This window comes from Amblyomma mixtum, chromosome 3, assembly GCF_055824585.1.
Source record: "Amblyomma mixtum isolate Tamu chromosome 3, ASM5582458v1, whole genome shotgun sequence".
In the NCBI taxonomy this organism is placed as follows: Eukaryota; Metazoa; Arthropoda; class Arachnida; order Ixodida; family Ixodidae; genus Amblyomma; species Amblyomma mixtum.
Window position 1 is genome coordinate 359,316,864 of NC_143014.1, and position 19,826 is coordinate 359,336,689.

The 19,826-nt window shown below is 50.8% G+C and overlaps 2 protein-coding genes and 3 pseudogenes across 2 annotated transcripts; all 5 read right to left on the reverse strand.

Moving 5' to 3' along the window:
• Nucleotides 1–1,778, reverse strand: LOC149356489 (uncharacterized; annotated as a pseudogene).
• A 2,941-nt stretch (nt 1,779–4,719) lies between these two features.
• LOC149356490 (uncharacterized) lies at nt 4,720–8,569 on the reverse strand. Its single transcript, XM_089584190.1, has one exon. It carries the CDS (start codon nt 7,481–7,483, stop codon nt 5,327–5,329), a length of 2,157 nt encoding a protein of 718 aa, XP_089440316.1. The 5' UTR covers nt 7,484–8,569; the 3' UTR covers nt 4,720–5,326.
• Nucleotides 8,570–11,213: 2,644 nt separating this feature from the next.
• LOC149356491 (uncharacterized) lies at nt 11,214–12,991 on the reverse strand (annotated as a pseudogene).
• A 383-nt stretch (nt 12,992–13,374) lies between these two features.
• LOC149356492 (DNA (cytosine-5)-methyltransferase 1-like) lies at nt 13,375–14,124 on the reverse strand. Its single transcript, XM_089576358.1, has one exon. The coding sequence runs from the start codon at nt 14,122–14,124 to the stop codon at nt 13,375–13,377; it is 750 nt and encodes a 249-aa protein (XP_089432484.1).
• Nucleotides 14,125–17,543: 3,419 nt separating this feature from the next.
• On the reverse strand, nt 17,544–19,321 carry LOC149356493 (uncharacterized; annotated as a pseudogene).
• Nucleotides 19,322–19,826: the final 505 nt, after the last annotated feature.

The window sequence follows — 19,826 nt, forward strand, 5'->3', positions numbered from 1 at the left end:
TTAACTTGCCTGACCATATTTGTGCTTCATCATATGATTCCGGATGCATTTCACGATTTGTTGCACGTCACAAATGAAGTGGAGGAATGTTCCCTCTGGAAGGCAGGGATGTTCAATCTTGCACTGTGGGTGCTCCACCTTTCCACTGATGCCGAGGTGTGTCCAAGTCGATTTGTTATTTTCGGCACCATCGCTTATCACTGCCAGTACGCGAGCACCATGTTCATGCAATTGTAGCACTGAGCTCATTACCACCTTTGCCAAGACCCATCCTGGCGCTGCACCCTTAGCTGCAAAAGTTGCTATGGGTTGGACCCATGACGCAAACATTGGGTTGAACATAACAACCAGTGCATGGTCTGCCAGCTGGTCTGTGCCAACTTTAGTAATATCCCCGTAATCTACAAAGCCATCAAATTTGTAGGACGACCTGTTAAACTCGGTTCCTTCCCTGTGTTTCACTTCATCGATGATTAGACAACCATATGTGTAATGTTCTGGCTTGCCAGCCATATGCAGTTTTATGCTACCAAGGGCAAATTTATTTAAGCCGTAGCCACATGGAAGACCTTTCAGTAGCTGTACAAGGCGGTTGGCACTTGGCAGGGGCAAAATCTTCATGTCAGATAGAGTTCTGTAACACTTTGGGCTTGTCAGCCTCAGAAGCAGACAGATCATAAGCCAGTCTGTACTGTACCGGTGCCCACCTGGCGACTTGGCCGCTTGTTGCATGACGGCTGTCTGTATGACCATCTTTTGTGCTTCTGGCAGGTACTGTGTCACTTCACCTAGACTTGTTGAAAACGCTTTCTTCAGTTTTTCACTGAGTTCGCTAATTTCTTTCTTCATTTTCTCCCGAGCTGCAGCGGCACGAATGAGCCTTTCCTCAAAACAGGTGCTGCAAGGCACACCTTTTTCTTGGGTTTCAGCCCACTTCTTCTTTTGAGGTCCTTCGTCATTTTCGCACACTTTATACAGACTCCTTTTTCTGCCTCAGTAAGAACTCTGCACTGCTTGTGGTATACAGTTCCTCCCCTGCTAGAGGTGCAACCATGACAGGCTTGCATAGTTTGTACAACCTGCACAATTGCCTCTACGTCTGCTAACGAAGTGATTGCCAAATCCATGGGCAGCGTCGGCACCAGTTTTCCGCGGGCAGATACAACCTAACTCATGTCTTCGCGAACTACGACACTCTTGAGTACTGTATATACATCTGCCTCCAATCCTGCCGTGTAAAAAACAATCTGTGATCGGCGCCCATTTTCATCTTCAAGAGCTGCCGATCTCCACTGACGAGGTAACCTCAAAGAAGCACTCTTCTCCACCAGCTCATTAACATGCAAGCAGCTGTCTTGCACGGGCTCTGGTTGCTCTCGCTCGATATCGATGTCTTCTGCAGCGTCGCTATGCGTTGCCACTGCGTCTCTTGAGACGGTTGCTCTCTTTTTCGGAGATTTTCGCCGTTTACGATTCGAGAAGTACAGCGGGTGATTAGGAAATTTGGTAGGAATTGCATCACTCCTTAGAGACCATACACCGCGCTCGATTTCAATCACTTCTGCGTTGATTACATGCTTATATGACTTCAGAATATCCCCTTCTTGGAAATGGGCGTCGCACACTTTGCATGTTTTCCCCAACACCTTGTCTGCACGGGTTATCGCTCTCGACCATTTTGCAAGGAGATTTGGATTGGTTGGCGGAGAAAAGAAGTGCCTTTTCTCCGTGTTGCGCCGGTACCCGCTGGTACATCCCGGCACGAAACACGTTGGCATTTGGTTGACAGTCCTAGCACACTCTAAAGACCATAAATGACGCGCACCACCTACCCTCTTCTGACAGCGAAAAAATCCAAAACTTGGCGCTCGAGAACATTCGGCTGCCCACGCTACTTGCAGGTTGGGTCCACACCATGAGCGTCCTCACCCGACCACACACCGAAAGCTGCTGAAGCGTAGTGCACAAACACTCAACTCATAACGAAAGGATCACTTGATAACAAAAGAACGCGACTCAAATGAGCACGACAAACGGAGCCTCAGAAACGTTGCTGCACCGCGGCGTGGCTAGCTAGCGTCGAGCGTGGCGCAAACTTCGACTGCAGCGCCATCTCAGTGGCCGGGCGCAAAACGCGGCCGCTTCGGGAGGAGAAGATTCGAAACTAAAAAAGCTTTATAAACGGTGAGCAGCGGTGCGTGTAGATGAGCCGATACGCGGGGGTGCCGTCGCTCAGCTCAACCTCCCGGTTGGGAAGGTCGCGCCAGTCCGACCCAGCGACCTTGGGGATGGCGGCGATACTAGCCTGGGACAACGGCGTCATCTTTTTGTAGCAGTCGTAGTCGATCGGGCATATCCGCTGGTGACAACGAATGAAGTCTGACGGACCTCTGTCAAACTTTGCCTCAGGATCACTGAGGTCGGCAATCGCATCCCTTAAGGTGGTCCTCTGGTACGGCGCCGCAGAGGTCAAGTTCAGAGGACTGCTGTAGGCGCGACCGTCCACGGCAAATGATAGGTGGCACTCGGGCACTTCAAAAGTGTGAGTCGGCAAAGGAAAAGCTGGCAGTTTTGCTCGGCCGCGCTTGGCCCCAAAGATGACGAGGCGCCGGTGTCTCTGCGGCATACCGTAGCAGCCATCCTGCAGCATGCTGCAAGTAGTTTGATAACCAAGGTCCAGAAGGCACTTGAGAGCCAAGGCAAGGCCGTCGCCGTTATGGTGCCGGACGGAGCACCTCTCGGCAACGAGGACGACGTACGAAGGGTCAAAGAAGGCACAGAATCCGAGAAAAGTCAATAGTTGAGAATTCCTGAGCCCCTGTTTGTCACAACCCTGCAAAAATCGGCAGCTCTTGTGAGATTCGAAGGACGGGCTCCCATCTTCTTTCTCGATGTCTCCAAGAATGTCGGTCATCCCGCCAGCGCGGAGGTGCTTGAGCACTTTTGACGGACAGGCGTGAGACGTCGGCACATCGGGGAAGTTCTTGCTTAAAGTGGTCAAATGGTGCTCGTTGTCGCTGACTGCGAGCACGGGGCTTGCTAAGCAAGCTTTGGCTAGACCGAAGGACATACCCCCGCAGCCACCGTATACGTCGACCCTGTTGAGGGTTCTGTGCGGCTTCTCCACTTCGGAAACGAGGCGGGCGCCAATCTTCTGCTCCTCGGTAGATGGCTCTGAAAAGACACCACCTGCACTGGCGCACATGGCGCGCACTCCAGGTCGTGCCGTATTTGGAAGACAGTAAAATAAATTATTAGCTTGAAGACAAAAGAGAACATATCCTACCCATAATCTAGGAAGCGATTCATCTTCGAAGAGACGGGCACTTTTTCTGAAGCGGTGAAGCCGGAACCGCAACCGTATTCACTTTCAGTTGGCCCACAGGTGGAGTTGCTGGACCTGGTGCGACATCAATGCCCCAACCCCGTCGACAGTCCTTTCTAGGGAAGATCATGTGATTTTCGCCGGAGGCCTTTCTTTGCCACCATCGGCAATCGCCTCATCGCTGATGGGCCGCCAGAACACCAACACCCAGCTAGACCTGCCCTTCCAACCTTACAAAGGAGCCAAAGACTGCTCCAATAGATTCTGCTTCTAGAGCGGAGCCTGATGCAGCTGCTGCACCAAAAAAGTATCGCGCGAAGGCCACGAGCCATCGCAACGCCGAATTAACGGCCAGCTCCTCTGTGGAGGATATAGAGGTCTCGGTAACCGTATCAGCATCTTTGCCGCCGAAGGACCGCCGCCTTTCTGGCGGCCGTTGTGGTGGCGGCAAAGGAAAACCCCGTATCACAACTCCTGGTAAGAACGTTGCATAGTCCGTTGTCACCCAGACTTCGCGCACTTTTAGTGGGAAGCTCCCAGACACCCTTAGAGCGTGTGGGGGTAGCAGTCTCGGACTCAAAGGAGATGCCCTCGACTCAGCGTGGCAAACTCAGCGGAGACCAGCTACCAAGTGACAAGAGGTTTTTGGGCGTTCGGTGCCCAGCTTTCGCTGGTCGCAAGCCAGAGAATGGGTCGGAGCCAGAGGTTTACAAAACAAAACAAAGTTTATGCAGCAAAGAGACGATACAGAGGGTTACACAATCACTAGTACAAGCACATACAAAGTGATTAATAAAACAATGCAACGCGCGCAAGTTAAACTCGAGAGAGAATACAATACAGAGGCAATATTGCACCTAAAGTGCACTAACACACGAGAGAGAGGTAAACAAACAAAACACAATTTGTTCACCGGGCACTGCGGCAGTCCGACGACCAGAGTTCCACGACGATGCCGTCCCGCAGACTGGCGAACGTTGCCTCGTTGGTCCGTGGCTGGCCGAGTGGTGTTTTCCCCGGGAGTCGAACGGGCGCGCTTCTCCGAAGCTTAAACGGCGGTCCGGACTGACTGATAGCGGTCAACGTCCTTCTTTATAGGCTCGCTCTCCCGTCTGTTTGTTGTTCGCGCCCGAGTAGGCGCGCACATACACGCAGCATTGGCAGTGCTGTCTCTCTTTCCTCTTCTCACCGGCCGCGCGTCCCCATTGGTCAGAGGTCGCGGGTCGCATCTCGAAGTTTCGAGCGTGTTCTTGAGTGGCGCCGACGCCGACGGGCGAGGGGGACGTGTCTTAGTGCACGCAAGGCTACGCCCTTTCCCCCCGTCAGCTGTAAAACCGACTCGTCTGTTCCAGAGAATTCGGTGTGGATGACTCATTCCTTCGGCGCACGCCATGGCGGTGGAGAGAGAGGCACGCGCTCGGCGGGGCTTTCTCTCTCTCCCGTTGGGCTCGCGCCGGCGAGACGCCGTGCGCGCGGCGGTTTTTCTTTGTTTGTTCCTAAAATGCGCCGAATTTTGTGACACTGCCCCTTCCTTTAAGAATATTGTGTAACAATATTCACAAACCACAAAATTCGCGCGCACATGCATGCGCTCACACAGTCAATGGCGAATGCCAAAGTACACACATCAATACCTTGATGCTTTCACATACATAACACAGTGCAATAGACAGAGTGCACTCCAAAACTTCACAACACTTCAAAACACGCCGCGTTTCGGCGGTACAATTCACGCGCACATGCATGCGCTCACAAACTAGATGTGAGAATATACACATCAATACCATGATGGTTTTCACATACACAACTTTATGAAATGTTCACAATGCACATAAAAACACACCGCGATTGGGCAGTACAGTAACACAACATTGCAAACAGGAAGCACACAAGTATGAGGCATACTTTCTCCTATACTTCCAAGTTTGGCCTACACAGTTCACGGCGAACAGACTGGCCCTGTTCTAAAATTCGGGAGCACTCCTGGCTCTCTTTCCTAAGCTATTCTTTCGCTCTGTCAATGTCTGCCTCTTGGCTTTCTGCCCTGGGAAATTCTTTCATATCCCAAGCATACAAAAAGTTTTCGGGGCGGCATGCACATGCGAACAAGACAATCGACATGTTCCAAGGCACTTGCATCAGAACGCAGAGACTCACAATAAGGACCGGTGTGAACACTCTCCTGGTATCTTTCCTGAATTCGACGGTGCGGCAAGCAAACAGCCGAAGCAATGTGCCGATCAGCACGAGAATCATTTCCAGAGTGTGTATTGCGCTGAGTTTGGCAGAAACTCCTGACACATTGTTTTCGCGTGTCCTTCTCTGGTTTTTCGTTCCTTCCTTCGGCGTTCGTGCTCCGCTGCGGCCACTCACTTGCTTATCCTCTAGCTTCTCACAGCTGTTTCCTTTGTTTCCGCATGTTTCTTGCGAAGAAGGCTTCTCTTGCGCGGAACGTTTCTGCGCTACATTTTGCCGTTCTTCCTTCTTGGGGGATTCTTTTATTTCTTCCTTTCTTGCGCTAGCTCGCTCGCGCTTCCTTCGCCGCTTTTTTTCCTGTCGATCACCGCGACGCTCTGACGTGTAGGATTCGCATTTTTCTCCTTCGCGGCGACCGTCTGGGTCCTTGGGAAATTTTGCCCCCTTGATGTTACCCAATATGAGGTCGTATATGGGGCGTTCCATGCAAAGTGCAGTCAGTTTACCGCTGTAGTAGGGAGTCTGCACCTGCACTCTAGCTTCTGGTAAGCGCTTAAAGGAGCCGTCTACTAGCCGCACAAGGCTCTTCGTTCCAGTGAGATCCTTGTCTCGCACCAAGCCTCGCTTTATGATGACCGCACTGCTTCCTGTGTCTCGCAGCACTGAAATTCTTTGCGGCCCTACTTTCCCTTCCGAGACAGGCATCCTGTGCATACCGGCTTCGGGTCGCGCGTTCACTACCGCGTTCACAACGGGCACCTTCTTGCCGTTTTTCAGCTCGACAAAGCCGTTTTCGTCTTCTTCCTCCAGGTGGTCCGCTGAGGAGGCTCGCACGCACGATACCTGGGGAACGTCCCTGCCCGGGTTGGAACAAGTCGCGGCTTTGTGCCCCTTCTGGCCGCACTTAAAACAAGCTGTCGGGCTACCGTTCGTAGCGCTGTTGCGGCAGTTAGATGCGTAGTGGCCTGTCTTATTACACAGGTAGCACTTCGGTGGAGGCTTTGGGCTGGATCGAGTATCGCGGCTGTCGGATTTCTCTGCGGTTTCCGAATTTGCATTCTTGACTTTACTCAGATTGGTTCCTCCTTGGGCTTCGAGAAATTGGTCGGCAAGTACGAGCATTTCGGAGAGGGTCTTGGCCCTTCTCTCCTTGAGGTATAGCGCCAAGTTCGGGTGACAACTGCTCAGGAATTGTTCCTTGATCAGCAGCTCGCGGAGTGCACTGTACTCCTGTGCGATTTCCGACAGTTCCGTCCACCGATCGAAATAGTGGCTTAATCGCGCCACATATTGGGTTGCCGTTTCTCCGTCTGTGGGCTTTCCTGTCCGGAATTTGTCCCGAAATCCCTCGGTGGTGAGTCGGAATCGTTTAAGCAGAGCGGCTTTCACCTTGCTATAACTTGCTGCGTCTTCAGGAGACAGTCGCCCGAATACACTTAGTGCCTCACCGCTCAGACAAGTGCTAAGAACGGTAGCGCATTCACTGTCTGACCAATTCTGGCTCACCGCGATCCCTTCGAATCGCTTGAGGAATGCGTCCAGATCGTCCCTTCTTTCATCAAATCTTGGAAGCAACCTGCTGGCATCTATACGCACGCTGCTACCTTCCTCTCTAGTGCTCTGAACTACAGCTGAATGATTCGCACCACGTTGCAGTTCCAGCTTCGCGGCAAGCAGCTTCATTTCGCGTTCAAATTCTCTCTCTTTCTCTTTCTCGGCTTCTTCTCGAGCCTTCTGCCTTTCCTTTTCAATTCTCTCTCTCTCTTTTTCGGCTTCTTCCCGAGCCCTCTCTCTCTCTTTTTCGGCTTCTTCCCGAGCCCTCTCTCTTTCTTTCTCGGCTTCTTCCCGAGCCCTCTCTCTTTCTTTCTCGGCCTTCTCTCTTTCCTGGTCCACCCATTTACGCAGTCCAGCTCCGGAGAACCCCATCTGGGTGCCCACCTCTACAAGCTCCTTTAAATTCATAGTTGGAGGCCGAACTCTGTACTCAAGGCAACGAGTACCTCTCCACGGTGAACCTCACTAACCGCTTCCGCGCGGCACCTCACAATATCGCTCTGCTGCTAACACTCGTTTACGATTCGTAAACTCCTTCTGACTCTTTCTCCGTTCTCTGTGCTTGCAACACCAAACGTCCTGTCGCGGACGCCAGAATATATTGTCACCCAGACTTCGCGCACTTTTAGTGGGAAGCTCCCAGACACCCTTAGAGCGTGTGGGGGTAGCAGTCTCGGACTCAAAGGAGATGCCCTCGACTCAGCGTGGCAAACTCAGCGGAGACCAGCTACCAAGTGACAAGAGGTTTTTGGGCGTTCGGTGCCCAGCTTTCGCTGGTCGCAAGCCAGAGAATGGGTCGGAGCCAGAGGTTTACAAAACAAAACAAAGTTTATGCAGCAAAGAGACGATACAGAGGGTTACACAATCACTAGTACAAGCACATACAAAGTGATTAATAAAACAATGCAACGCGCGCAAGTTAAACTCGAGAGAGAATACAATACAGAGGCAATATTGCACCTAAAGTGCACTAACACACGAGAGAGAGGTAAACAAACAAAACACAATTTGTTCACCGGGCACTGCGGCAGTCCGACGACCAGAGTTCCACGACGATGCCGTCCCGCAGACTGGCGAACGTTGCCTCGTTGGTCCGTGGCTGGCCGAGTGGTGTTTTCCCCGGGAGTCGAACGGGCGCGCTTCTCCGAAGCTTAAACGGCGGTCCGGACTGACTGATAGCGGTCAACGTCCTTCTTTATAGGCTCGCTCTCCCGTCTGTTTGTTGTTCGCGCCCGAGTAGGCGCGCACATACACGCAGCATTGGCAGTGCTGTCTCTCTTTCCTCTTCTCACCGGCCGCGCGTCCCCATTGGTCAGAGGTCGCGGGTCGCATCTCGAAGTTTCGAGCGTGTTCTTGAGTGGCGCCGACGCCGACGGGCGAGGGGGACGTGTCTTAGTGCACGCAAGGCTACGCCCTTTCCCCCCGTCAGCTGTAGAACCGACTCGTCTGTTCCAGAGAATTCGGTGTGGATGACTCATTCCTTCGGCGCACGCCATGGCGGTGGAGAGAGAGGCACGCGCTCGGCGGGGCTTTCTCTCTCTCCCGTTGGGCTCGCGCCGGCGAGACGCCGTGCGCGCGGCGGTTTTTCTTTGTTTGTTCCTAAAATGCGCCGAATTTTGTGACATCCGTAAGGCATATTTTATAAGTACGAATTGTGTTCCTCTTCATATTTATCCTGCAACCACACTGTCATGCATAAATGTGGCCGTTTCATTGATGCAGTGGACCTGTCGTGGCATGAGACATCACTATGATGATATGTCCATATTATAAGAGGAGCACCGATGACACTTAGTTTGTGTTCAAGGAACACTGTTAAACAACACAGTGAAAAATCTTTAGATAATGTTGGCACCGGCGGGGGGTGGTGTTGGCATTGTTGCGAACTCCTGTGTAATTGTCAAGGAGTTAAGCCTGAACACTCTTTAGCAGCTGTCGCAGTAAGGGTTCAGTTCAAATGTCTGAATACTGTGGTATTCGGTAAAGGACCTCCTAGACCTAGTCAGTTAGTGACCAACACCTTTTCTGATCCATGGAGACATGGAGGAAGGAAGACTCAGGAGAGGCCCTTCGTATTCCCAATGCATTGGCGAGAATGTGGCGGAAGTGACGTCAAAATTTAGGCTTAAAAAGTCAGGCCCCTAGCAACGTTGTCGTTGTTGCTAAAAAAACTCGGGCCACTAGCAACGGCGTATGGCGTCGTTGTTGCTAGGGGCCCGACTGTTTCTCGGTGGCGGTGGACGGGCTTTCGGCACGGTGTGTTCGGCCTTGCGTGTTAAAGTCTACATGCCTCGCGTCGTGACGTTACGCACGCATCTAGGATTGTTTTTAAATGCGGCGAATAACCGCTCATTTGATATTTTGTTCGTCAAACTTGGTGTCGTTACGCGGAGCGATCGATGCATTGAAATGAATCTCGCGAAAAGGTGGCACTCCGGAATCGCGCTTCGACACGCGAAGAAGCGTTGAATGTTTTTATCAGCGAACTTTTGCACCTCACCAAACAGCACCGAAACGTGAAGCCGCTCTCGGCGTTGCTGAGCTGCGTTTCGAAGGCCACACGGCATGTGTACGGTAGCCGGAGGCGGACGGTGCGCTGCGTTATAAACGGCGCGCAATGTCGTCTTTCTCGGCCTGGCGTCGGAAAAGGTTCACCGCACCTGTGCGCCGCTCTGTGTCTAGGTGCGTGTTTGCGGGGAGGGAGGTGTAGGAGTGTAGCGGTGAGCTGCGCGGTTTTTTTAGATACCTTTCTTTTACTAAGCGCTTGAACAACGTAGCGTCGGCGGGGTCTCTGTTCGTCGTACGCTCCTGGTGCTGGCATCGGATCACAACGGCGCATTTCATCCTAGCTGATCTTTTGCGACTGATCTGTGCGTCGACATTTTACACTACTGACGTGTGTCACATCTGATTGAGTAAAAAGTAATTAATTGCGTCTTTTGCTATGCCGGTATGGTATCGGTGCGGAAGTTTTGGTTGACAAGGATAAATTTGCTCCCGAGTGCAGGTACGAAAACAATTAGTAAGCAACTCATGCACGTGCTAAATATATACACCTTTCAAGTGTGCACTAGTAGTAAAGCTACAGTGAACAGAACTCCTCTTTATATGTGTGTCTTCTGCAGCACATCTAGAACACCGTAATAAAAATCTCACTGAAGGACTTTTCAGCTCATGAAGTGCATTTCTTTGCATAAAATCTCTGAGCATTATGTGCACCTGCAACCACTGCTGAACATGCAGAGCTTTCATGATATCAGCAAACCTGCTTGGGAGCACATCACTGAAGACATCGCTGGGTGGCCAGTCCTTCAACTTGAGTATCATGTACTCTCCATCTCTGTCCTTCATGCGTTTGTGCAAGCTTTCAAAGCCTTCCCAAAATACCCGCATCGGCTGGTCTCGAAGAATCCGGCCTGTGCGGCAGTCAATCAGGTCAGTCTGCATGTGGCCAAAGTCACGGCAGAAGCCGTCGGGGTGCCATAAAGATGCATCGAGGCGGTTGAACACACCGGAGACCAGCACGGGGCGTTCAGACCAGCACGGGGGAGATCCCTTTCGTATTCCAGCTGCAGGAACCTTGGAGTTCAGAATGTCAAAGAGGTCATTTAGTAGCATCGTGAACTGTTCCGTTCCAAAACTGTCGGCGAAGCCAGGTACCATCATTTGTCTGTAGACCTTCAGGCCAATCGACACACTTCGGCTGAAGAGCTGCAAGCGAAAAAGAGTAAAGGAAATTTGTAAAGCTTGGAAAAACATGATGCCAAATTAGTTTTGAAAATGCCTGGACGCTGACAAGCACAGATGTAATGTATAAGCATGCAGGTTTATGGCACCAACTGCTTACAATGTTTACAATGACTGAATGGACAACTTTACCTGATTCGCCAGACGAACGTTCATGGTCTGGAGCTTCTGTGGCTTGACATGGTGCTCAGTCAACTTAGGAACCACTTTTATAGCGGCCTTTTTTTCCGCCTCAATAAGACGTTCATAGTGCTGGAAATTTGCTTGGTATTCACCTACCTGCAACAAATTATTGTACACCATTTCGTTATGTGCAGTAATTAAACATAGGTGAACAAGTCTCTGTTACACAGCGTCATCACTCAAGAGACATGCATATCCAAGGATTTATTTAACTTGCCTGACCATATTTGTGCTTCATCATATGATTCCGGATGCATTTCACGATTTGTTGCACGTCACAAATGAAGTGGAGGAATGTTCCCTCTGGAAGGCAGGGATGTTCAATCTTGCACTGTGGGTGCTCCACCTTTCCACTGATGCCGAGGTGTGTCCAAGTCGATTTGTTATTTTCGGCACCATCGCTTATCACTGCCAGTACGCGAGCACCATGTTCATGCAATTGTAGCACTGAGCTCATTACCACCTTTGCCAAGGCCCATCCTGGCGCTGCACCCTTAGCTGCAAAAGTTGCTATGGGTTGGACCCATGACGCAAACATTGGGTTGAACATAACAACCAGTGCTTGGTCTGCCAGCTGGTCTGTGCCAACTTTAGTAATATCCCCGTAATCTACAAAGCCATCAAATTTGTAGGACGACCTGTTAAACTCGGTTCCTTCCCTGTGTTTCACTTCATCGATGATTAGACAACCATATGTGTAATGTTCTGGCTTGCCAGCCATATGCAGTTTTATGCTACCAAGGGCAAATTTATTTAAGCCGTAGCCACATGGAAGACCTTTCAGTAGCTGTACAAGGCGGTTGGCACTTGGCAGGGGCAAAATCTTCATGTCAGATAGAGTTCTGTAACACTTTGGGCTTGTCAGCCTCAGAAGCAGACAGATCATAAGCCAGTCTGTACTGTACCGGTGCCCACCTGGCGACTTGGCCGCTTGTTGCATGACGGCTGTCTGTATGACCAACTTTTGTGCTTCTGGCAGTTCCTGTGTCACTTCACCTAGACTTGTTGAAAACGCTTTCTTCAGTTTTTCACTGAGTTCGCTAATTTCTTTCTTCATTTTCTCCCGAGCTGCAGCGGCACGAATGAGCCTTTCCTCAAAACAGGTGCTGCAAGGCACACCTTTTTCTTGGGTTTCAGCCCACTTCTTCTTTTGAGGTCCTTCGTCATTTTCGCACACTTTATACAGACTCCTTTTTCTGCCTCAGTAAGAACTCTGCACTGCTTGTGGTATACAGTTCCTCCCCTGCTAGAGGTGCAACCATGACAGGCTTGCATAGTTTGTACAACCTGCAAAATTGCCTCTACGTCTGCTAACGAAGTGATTGCCAAATCCATGGGCAGCGTCGGCACCAGTTTTCCGCGGGCAGATACAACCTAACTCATGTCTTCGCGAACTACGACACTCTTGAGTACTGTATATACATCTGCCTCCAATCCTGCCGTGTAAAAAACAATCTGTGATCGGCGCCCATTTTCATCTTCAAGAGCTGCCGATCTCCACTGACGAGGTAACCTCAAAGAAGCACTCTTCTCCACCAGCTCATTAACATGCAAGCAGCTGTCTTGCACGGGCTCTGGTTGCTCTCGCTCGATATCGATGTCTTCTGCAGCGTCGCTATGCGTTGCCAATGCGTCTCTTGAGACGGTTGCTCTCTTTTTTGGAGATTTTCGCCGTTTACGATTCGAGAAGTACAGCGCGTGATTAGGAAATATGGTAGGAATTGCATCACTCCTTAGAGACCATACACCGCGCTCGATTTCAATCACTTCTGCGTTGATTACATGCTTATATGACTTCAGAATATCCCCTTCTTGGAAATGGGCGTCGCACACTTTGCATGTTTTCCCCAACACCTTGTCTGCACGGGGTATCGCTCTCGACCATTTTGCAAGGAGATTTGGATTGGTTGGCGGAGCAAAGAAGTGCCTTTTCTCCGTGTTGCGCCGGTACCCGCTGGTACATCCCGGCACGAAACACGTTGGCATTTGGTTGACAGTCCTAGCACACTCTAAAGACCATAAATGACGCGCACCACCTACCCTCTTCTGACAGCGAAAAAATCCAAAACTTGGCGCTCGAGAACATTCGGCAGCCCACGCTACTTGCAGGTTGGGTCCACACCATGAGCGTCCTCACCCGACCACACACCGAAAGCTGCTGAAGCGTAGTGCACAAACACTCAACTCATAACGAAAGGATCACTTGATAACAAAAGAACGCGACACAAATGAGCACGACAAACGGAGCCTCAGAAACGTTGCTGCACCGCGGCGTGGCTAGCTAGCGTCGAGCGTGGCGCAAACTTCGACTGCAGCGCCATCTCAGTGGCCGGGCGCAAAACGCGGCCGCTTCGGGAGAAGATTCGAAACTAAAAAAGCTTTATAAACGGTGAGCAGCGGTGCGTGTAGATGAGCCGATACGCGGGGGTGCCGTCGCTCAGCTCAACCTCCCGGTTGAGAAGGTCGCGCCAGTCCGACCCAGCGACCTTGGGGATGGCGGCGATACTAGCCTGGGACAACGGCGTCATCTTTTTGTAGCAGTCGTAGTCGATCGGGCATATCCGCTGGTGACAACGAATGAAGTCTGACGGACCTCTGTCAAACTTTGCCTCAGGATCACTGAGGTCGGCAATCGCATCCCTTAAGGTGGTCCTCTGGTACGGCGCCGCAGAGGTCAAGTTCAGAGCACTCCTGTAGGCGCCACCTTCCACGGCAAATGATAGGTGGCACTCGGGCACTTCGAAAGTGTGAGTCGGCAAAGGAAAAGCTGGCAGTTTTGCTCGGCCGCGCTTGGCCCCAAAGATGACGAGGCGCCGGTGTCTCTGCGGCATACCGTAGCAGCCATCCTGCAGCATGCTGCAAGAAGTTTGATAACCAAGGTCCAGAAGGGACTTGAGAGCCAAGGCAAGGCCGTCGCCGTTATGGTGCCGGACGGAGCACCTCTCGGCAACGAGGACGACGTACGAAGGGTCAAAGAAGGCACAGAATCCGAGAAAAGTCACTAGTTGAGAATTCCTGAGCCCCTGTTTGTCACAACCCTGCAAAAATCGGCAGCTCTTGTGAGATTCGAAGGACGGGCTCCCATCTTCTTTCTCGATGTCTCCAAGAATGTCGGTCATCCCGCCAGCGCGGAGCTGCTTGAGCACTTTTGACGGACAGGCGTGAGACGTCGGCACATCGGGGAAGTTCTTGCTTAAAGTGGTCAAATGGTGCTCGTTGTCGCTGACTGCGAGCACGGGGCTTGCTAAGCAAGCTTTGGCTAGACCGAAGGACAGACCCCCGCAGCCACCGTATACGTCGACACTGTTGAGGGTTCTGTGCGGCTTCTCCACTTCGGAAACGAGGCGGGCGCCAATCTTCTGCTCCTCGGTAGATGGCTCTCAAAAGACACCACCTGCACTGGCGCACATGGCGCGCACTCCAGGTCGTGCCGTATTTGGAAGACAGTAAAATAAATTATTAGCTTGAAGACAAAAGAGAACATATCCTACCCATAATCTAGGAAGCGATTCATCTTCGAAGAGACGGGCACTTTTTCTGAAGCGGTGAAGCCGGAACCGCAACCGTATTCACTTTCAGTTGGCCCACAGGTGGAGCTGCTGGACCTGGTGCGACATCAATGCCCCAACCCCGTTGACAGTCCTTTCTAGGGAAGATCATGTGATTTTCGCCGGAGGCCTTTCTTTGCCACCATCGGCAATCGCCCCATCGCTGATGGGCGGCCAGAACACCAACACCCAGCTAGACCTGCCCTTCCAACCTTACAAAGGAGCCAAAGACTACTCCAATAGATTCTGCTTCTAGAGCGGAGCCTGATGCAGCTGCTGCACCAAAAAAGTATCGCGCGAAGGCCACGAGCCATCGCAACGCCGAATTAACGGCCAGCTCCTCTGTGGAGGATATAGAGGTCTCGGTAACCGTATCAGCATCTTTGCCGCCGAAGGACCGCCGCCTTTCTGGCGGCCGTTGTGGTGGCGGCAAAGGAAAACCCGGTATCATAACTCCTGGTAAGAACGTTGCATAGTCCGTAAGGCATAGTTTATAAGTACGAATTGTGTTCCTCTTCATATTTATCCTGCAACCACACTGTCATGCATAAATGTGGCCGTTTCATTGATGCAGTGGACCTGTCGTGGCATGAGACATCACTATGATGATATGTCCATATTATAAGAGGAGCACCGATGACACTTAGTTTGTGTTCAAGGAACACTGTTAAACAACACAGTGAAAAATCTTTAGATAATGTTGGCACCAGCGGGGGGTGGTGTTGGCATTGTTGCGAACTCCTGTGTAATTGTCAAGGAGTTAAGCCTGAACACTCTTTAGCAGCTGTCGCAGTAAGGGTTCAGTTCAAATGTCTGAATACTGTGGTATTCGGTAAAGGACCTCCTAGACCTAGTCAGTTAGTGACCAACACCTTTTCTGATCCATGGAGACATGGAGGAAGGAAGACTCAGGAGAGGCCCTTCGTATTCCCAATGCATTGGCGAGAATGTGGCGGAAGTGATGTCAAAATTTAGGCTTAAAAAGTCAGGCCCCTAGCAACGTTGTCGTTGTTGCTAAAAAAACTCGGGCCACTAGCAACGGCGTATGGCGTCGTTGTTGCTAGGGGCCCGAGTGTTTCTCGGTGGCGGTGGACGGGCTTTCGGCACGGTGTGTTCGGCCTTGCGTGTTAAAGTCTACATGCCTCGCGTCGTGACGTTACGCACGCATCTAGGATTGTTTTTAAATGCGGCGAATAACCGCTCATTTGATATTTTGTTCGTCAAACTTGGTGTCGTTACGCGGAGCGATCGATGCATTGAAATGAATCTCGCGAAAAGGTGGCACTCCGGAACCGCGCTTCGACACGCGAAGAAGCGTTGAATGTTTTTATCGGCGAACTTTTGCACCTCACCAAACAGCACCGAAACGTGAAGCCGCTCTCGGCGTTGCTGAGCTGCGTTTCGAAGGCCACACGGCCTGTGTACGGTAGCCGGAGGCGGACGGTGCGCTGCGTTATAAACGGCGCGCAATGTCGTCTTTCTCGGCCTGGCGTCGGAAAAGGTTCACCGCACCTGTGCGCCGCTCTGTGTCTAGGTGCGTGTTTGCGGGGAGGGAGGTGTAGGAGTGTAGCGGTGAGCTGCGCGGTTTTTTTAGATACCTTTCTTTTACTAAGCGCTTGAACAACGTAGCGTCGGCGGGGTCTCTGTTCGTCGTATGCTCCTGGTGCTGGCATCGGATCACAACGGCGCATTTCATCCTAGCTGATCTTTTGCGACTGATCTGTGCGTCGACATTTTACACTACTGACGTGTGTCACATCTGATTGAGTAAAAAGTAATTAATTGCGTCTTTTGCTATGCCGGTATGGTATTGGTGCGGAAGTTTTGGTTGACAAGGATAAATTTGCTCCCGAGTGCAGGTACGAAAACAATTAGTAAGCAACTCATGCACGTGCTAAATATATACACCTTTCAAGTGTGCACTAGTAGTAAAGCTACAGTGAACAGAACTCCTCTTTATATGTGTGTCTTCTGCAGCACATCTAGAACACCGTAATAAAAATCTCACTCAAGGACTTTTCAGCTCATGAAGTGCATTTCTTTGCATAAAATCTCTGAGCATTATGTGCACCTGCAACCACTGCTGAACATGCAGAGCTTTCATGATATCAGCAAACCTGCTTGGGAGCACATCACTGAAGACATCGCTGGGTGGCCAGTCCTTCAACTTGAGTATCATGTACTCTCCATCTCTGTCCTTCATGCGTTTGTGCAAGCTTTCAAAGCCTTCCCAAAATACCCGCATCGGCTGGTCTCGAAGAATCCGGCCTGTGCGGCAGTCAATCAGGTCAGTCTGCATGTGGCCAAAGTCACGGCAGAAGCCGTCGGGGTGCCATAAAGATGCATCGAGGCGGTTGAACACACCGGAGACCAGCACGGGGCGTTCAGACCAGCACGGGAGAGATCCCTTTCGTATTCCAGCTGCAGGAACCTTGGAGTTCAGAATGTCAAAGAGGTCATTTAGTAGCATCGTGAACTGTTCCGTTCCAAAACTGTCGGCGAAGCCAGGTACCATCATTTGTCTGTAGACCTTCAGGCCAATCGACACACTTCGGCTGAAGAGCTGCAAGCGAAAAAGAGTAAAAGAAATTTGTAAAGCTTGGAAAAACATGATGGCAAATTAGTTTTGAAAATGCCTGGACGCTGACAAGCACAGATGTAATGTATAAGCATGCAGTTTTATGGCACCAACTGCTTACAATGTTTACAATGACTGAATGGACAACTTTACCTGAGTCGCCAGACGAACGTTCATGGTCTGGAGCTTCTGTGGCTTGACATGGTGCTCAGTCAACTTAGAAACCACTTTTATAGCGGCCTTTTTTTCCGCCTCAAAAAGACGTTCATAGTGCTGGAAATTTGCTTGGTATTCACCTACCTGCAACAAATTATTGTACACCATTTCGTTATGTGCAGTAATTAAACATAGGTGAACAAGTCTCTGTTACACAGCGTCATCACTCAAGAGAAATGCATATCAAAGGATTTATTTAACTTGCCTGACCATATTTGTGCTTCATCATATGATTCCGGATGCATTTCACGATATGTGGCACGTCACAAATGAAGTGGAGGAATGTTCCCTCTGGAAGGCAGGGATGTTCAATCTTGCACTGTGGGTGCTCCACCTTTCCACTGATGCCGAGGTGTGTCCACGTCGATTTGTTATTTCCGGCACCATCGCTTATCACTGCCAGTACGCGAGCACCATGTTCATGCAATTGTAGCACTGAGCTCATTACCACCTTTGCCAAGACCCATCCTGGCGCTGCACCCTTAGCTGCAAAAGTTGCTATGGGTTGGACCCATGACGCAAACATTGGGTTGAACATAACAACCAGTGCATGGTCTGCCAGCTGGTCTGTGCCAACTTTAGTAATATCCCCGTAATCTACAAAGCCATCAAATCTGTAGGACGACCTGTTAAACTCGGTTCCTTCCCTGTGTTTCACTTCATCGATGATTAGACAACCATATGTGTAATGTTCTGGCTTGCCAGCCATATGCAGTTTTATGCTACCAAGGCCAAATTTGTTTAAGCCGTAGCCACATGGAAGACCTTTGAGTAGCTGTACAAGGCGGTTGGCACTTGACAGGGGCAAAATCTTCATGTCAGATAGAGTTCTGTAACACTTTGGGCTTGTCAGCCTCAGAAGCAGACAGATCATAAGCCAGTCTGTACTGTACCGGTGCCCACGTGGCGACTTGGCCGCTTGTTGCATGACGGCTGTCTGTATGACCATCTTTTGTGCTTCTGACAGGTCCTGTGTCACTTCACCTAGACTTGTTGAAACGCTTTCTTCAGTTTTTCACTGAGTTCGCTAATTTCTTTCTTCATTTTCTCCCGAGCTGCAGCGGCACGAATGAGCCTCTTCCTCAAAACAGGTGCTGCAAGGCACACCTTTTTCTTGGGTTTCAGCCCACTTCTTTTTTTGAGGTCCTTCGTCATTTTCGCACACTTTATACAGACTCCTTTTTCTGCCTCAGTAAGAACTCTGCACTGCTTGTGGTATACATTTCCTCCCCTGCTAGAGGTGCAACCATGACAGGCTTGCATAGTTTGTACAACCTGCACAATTGCCTCTTCGTCTGCTAACGAAGTGATTGCCAAATCCATGGGCAGCGTCGGCACCAGTTTTCCGCGGGCAGATACAACATAACTCATGTCTTCGCGAACTACGACACTCTTGAGTACTGTATATACATCTGCCTCCAATCCTGCCGTGTAAAAAACAATCTGTGATCGGCGCCCATTTTCCTCTTCAAGAGCTGCCGATCTCCACTGACGAGGTAACCTCAAAGAAGCACTCTTCTCCACCAGCTCATTAACATGCAAGCAGCTGTCTTGCACGGGCTCTGGTTGCTCTCGCTGGATATCGATGTCTTCTGCAGCGTCGCTCTGCGTTGCCACTGCGTCTCTTGAGACTGTTGCTCTCTTTTTCGGAGATTTTCGCCGTTTACGATTCGAGAAGTACAGCGGGAGATTAGGAAATATGGTAGGAATTGCATCACTCCTTAGAGACCATACACCGCGCTCGATTTCAATCACTTCTGCGTTAATTACATGCTTATATGACTTCAGAATATCCCCTTCTTGGAAATGGGCGTCGCACACTTTGCATGTTTTCCCAAACACCTTGTCTGCACGGGGTATCGCTCTCGACCATTTTGCAAGGAGATTTGGATTGGTTGGCGGAGAAAAGAAGTGCCTTTTCTCCGTGTTGCGCCGGTACCCGCTGGTACATCCCGGCACGAAACACGTTGGCATTTGGTTGACAGTCCTAGCACACTCTAAAGAACATAAATCACGCGCACCACCTACCCTCTGACAGCGAAAAAATCCAAAACTTGGCGCTCGAGAACATTCGGCAGCCCACGCTACTTGCAGGTTGGGTCCACACCATGAGCGTCCTCACCCGACCACACACCGAAAGCTGCTGAAGCGTAGTGCACAAACACTCAACTCATAACGAAAGGATCACTTGATAACAAAAGAACGCGACACAAATGAGCACGACAAACGGAGCCTCAGAAACGTTGCTGCACCGCGGCGTGGCTAGCTAGCGTCAAGCGTGGCGCAAACTTCGACTGCAGCGCCATCTCAGTGGCCGGGCGCAAAACGCGGCCGCTTCGGGAGGAGAAGTTTCGAAACTAAAAAAGCTTTATAAACGGTGAGCAGCGGTGCGTGTAGATGAGGCGATACGCGGGGGTGCCGTCGCTCAGCTCAACCTCCCGGTTGGGAAGGTCGCGCCAGTCCGACCCAGCGACCTTGG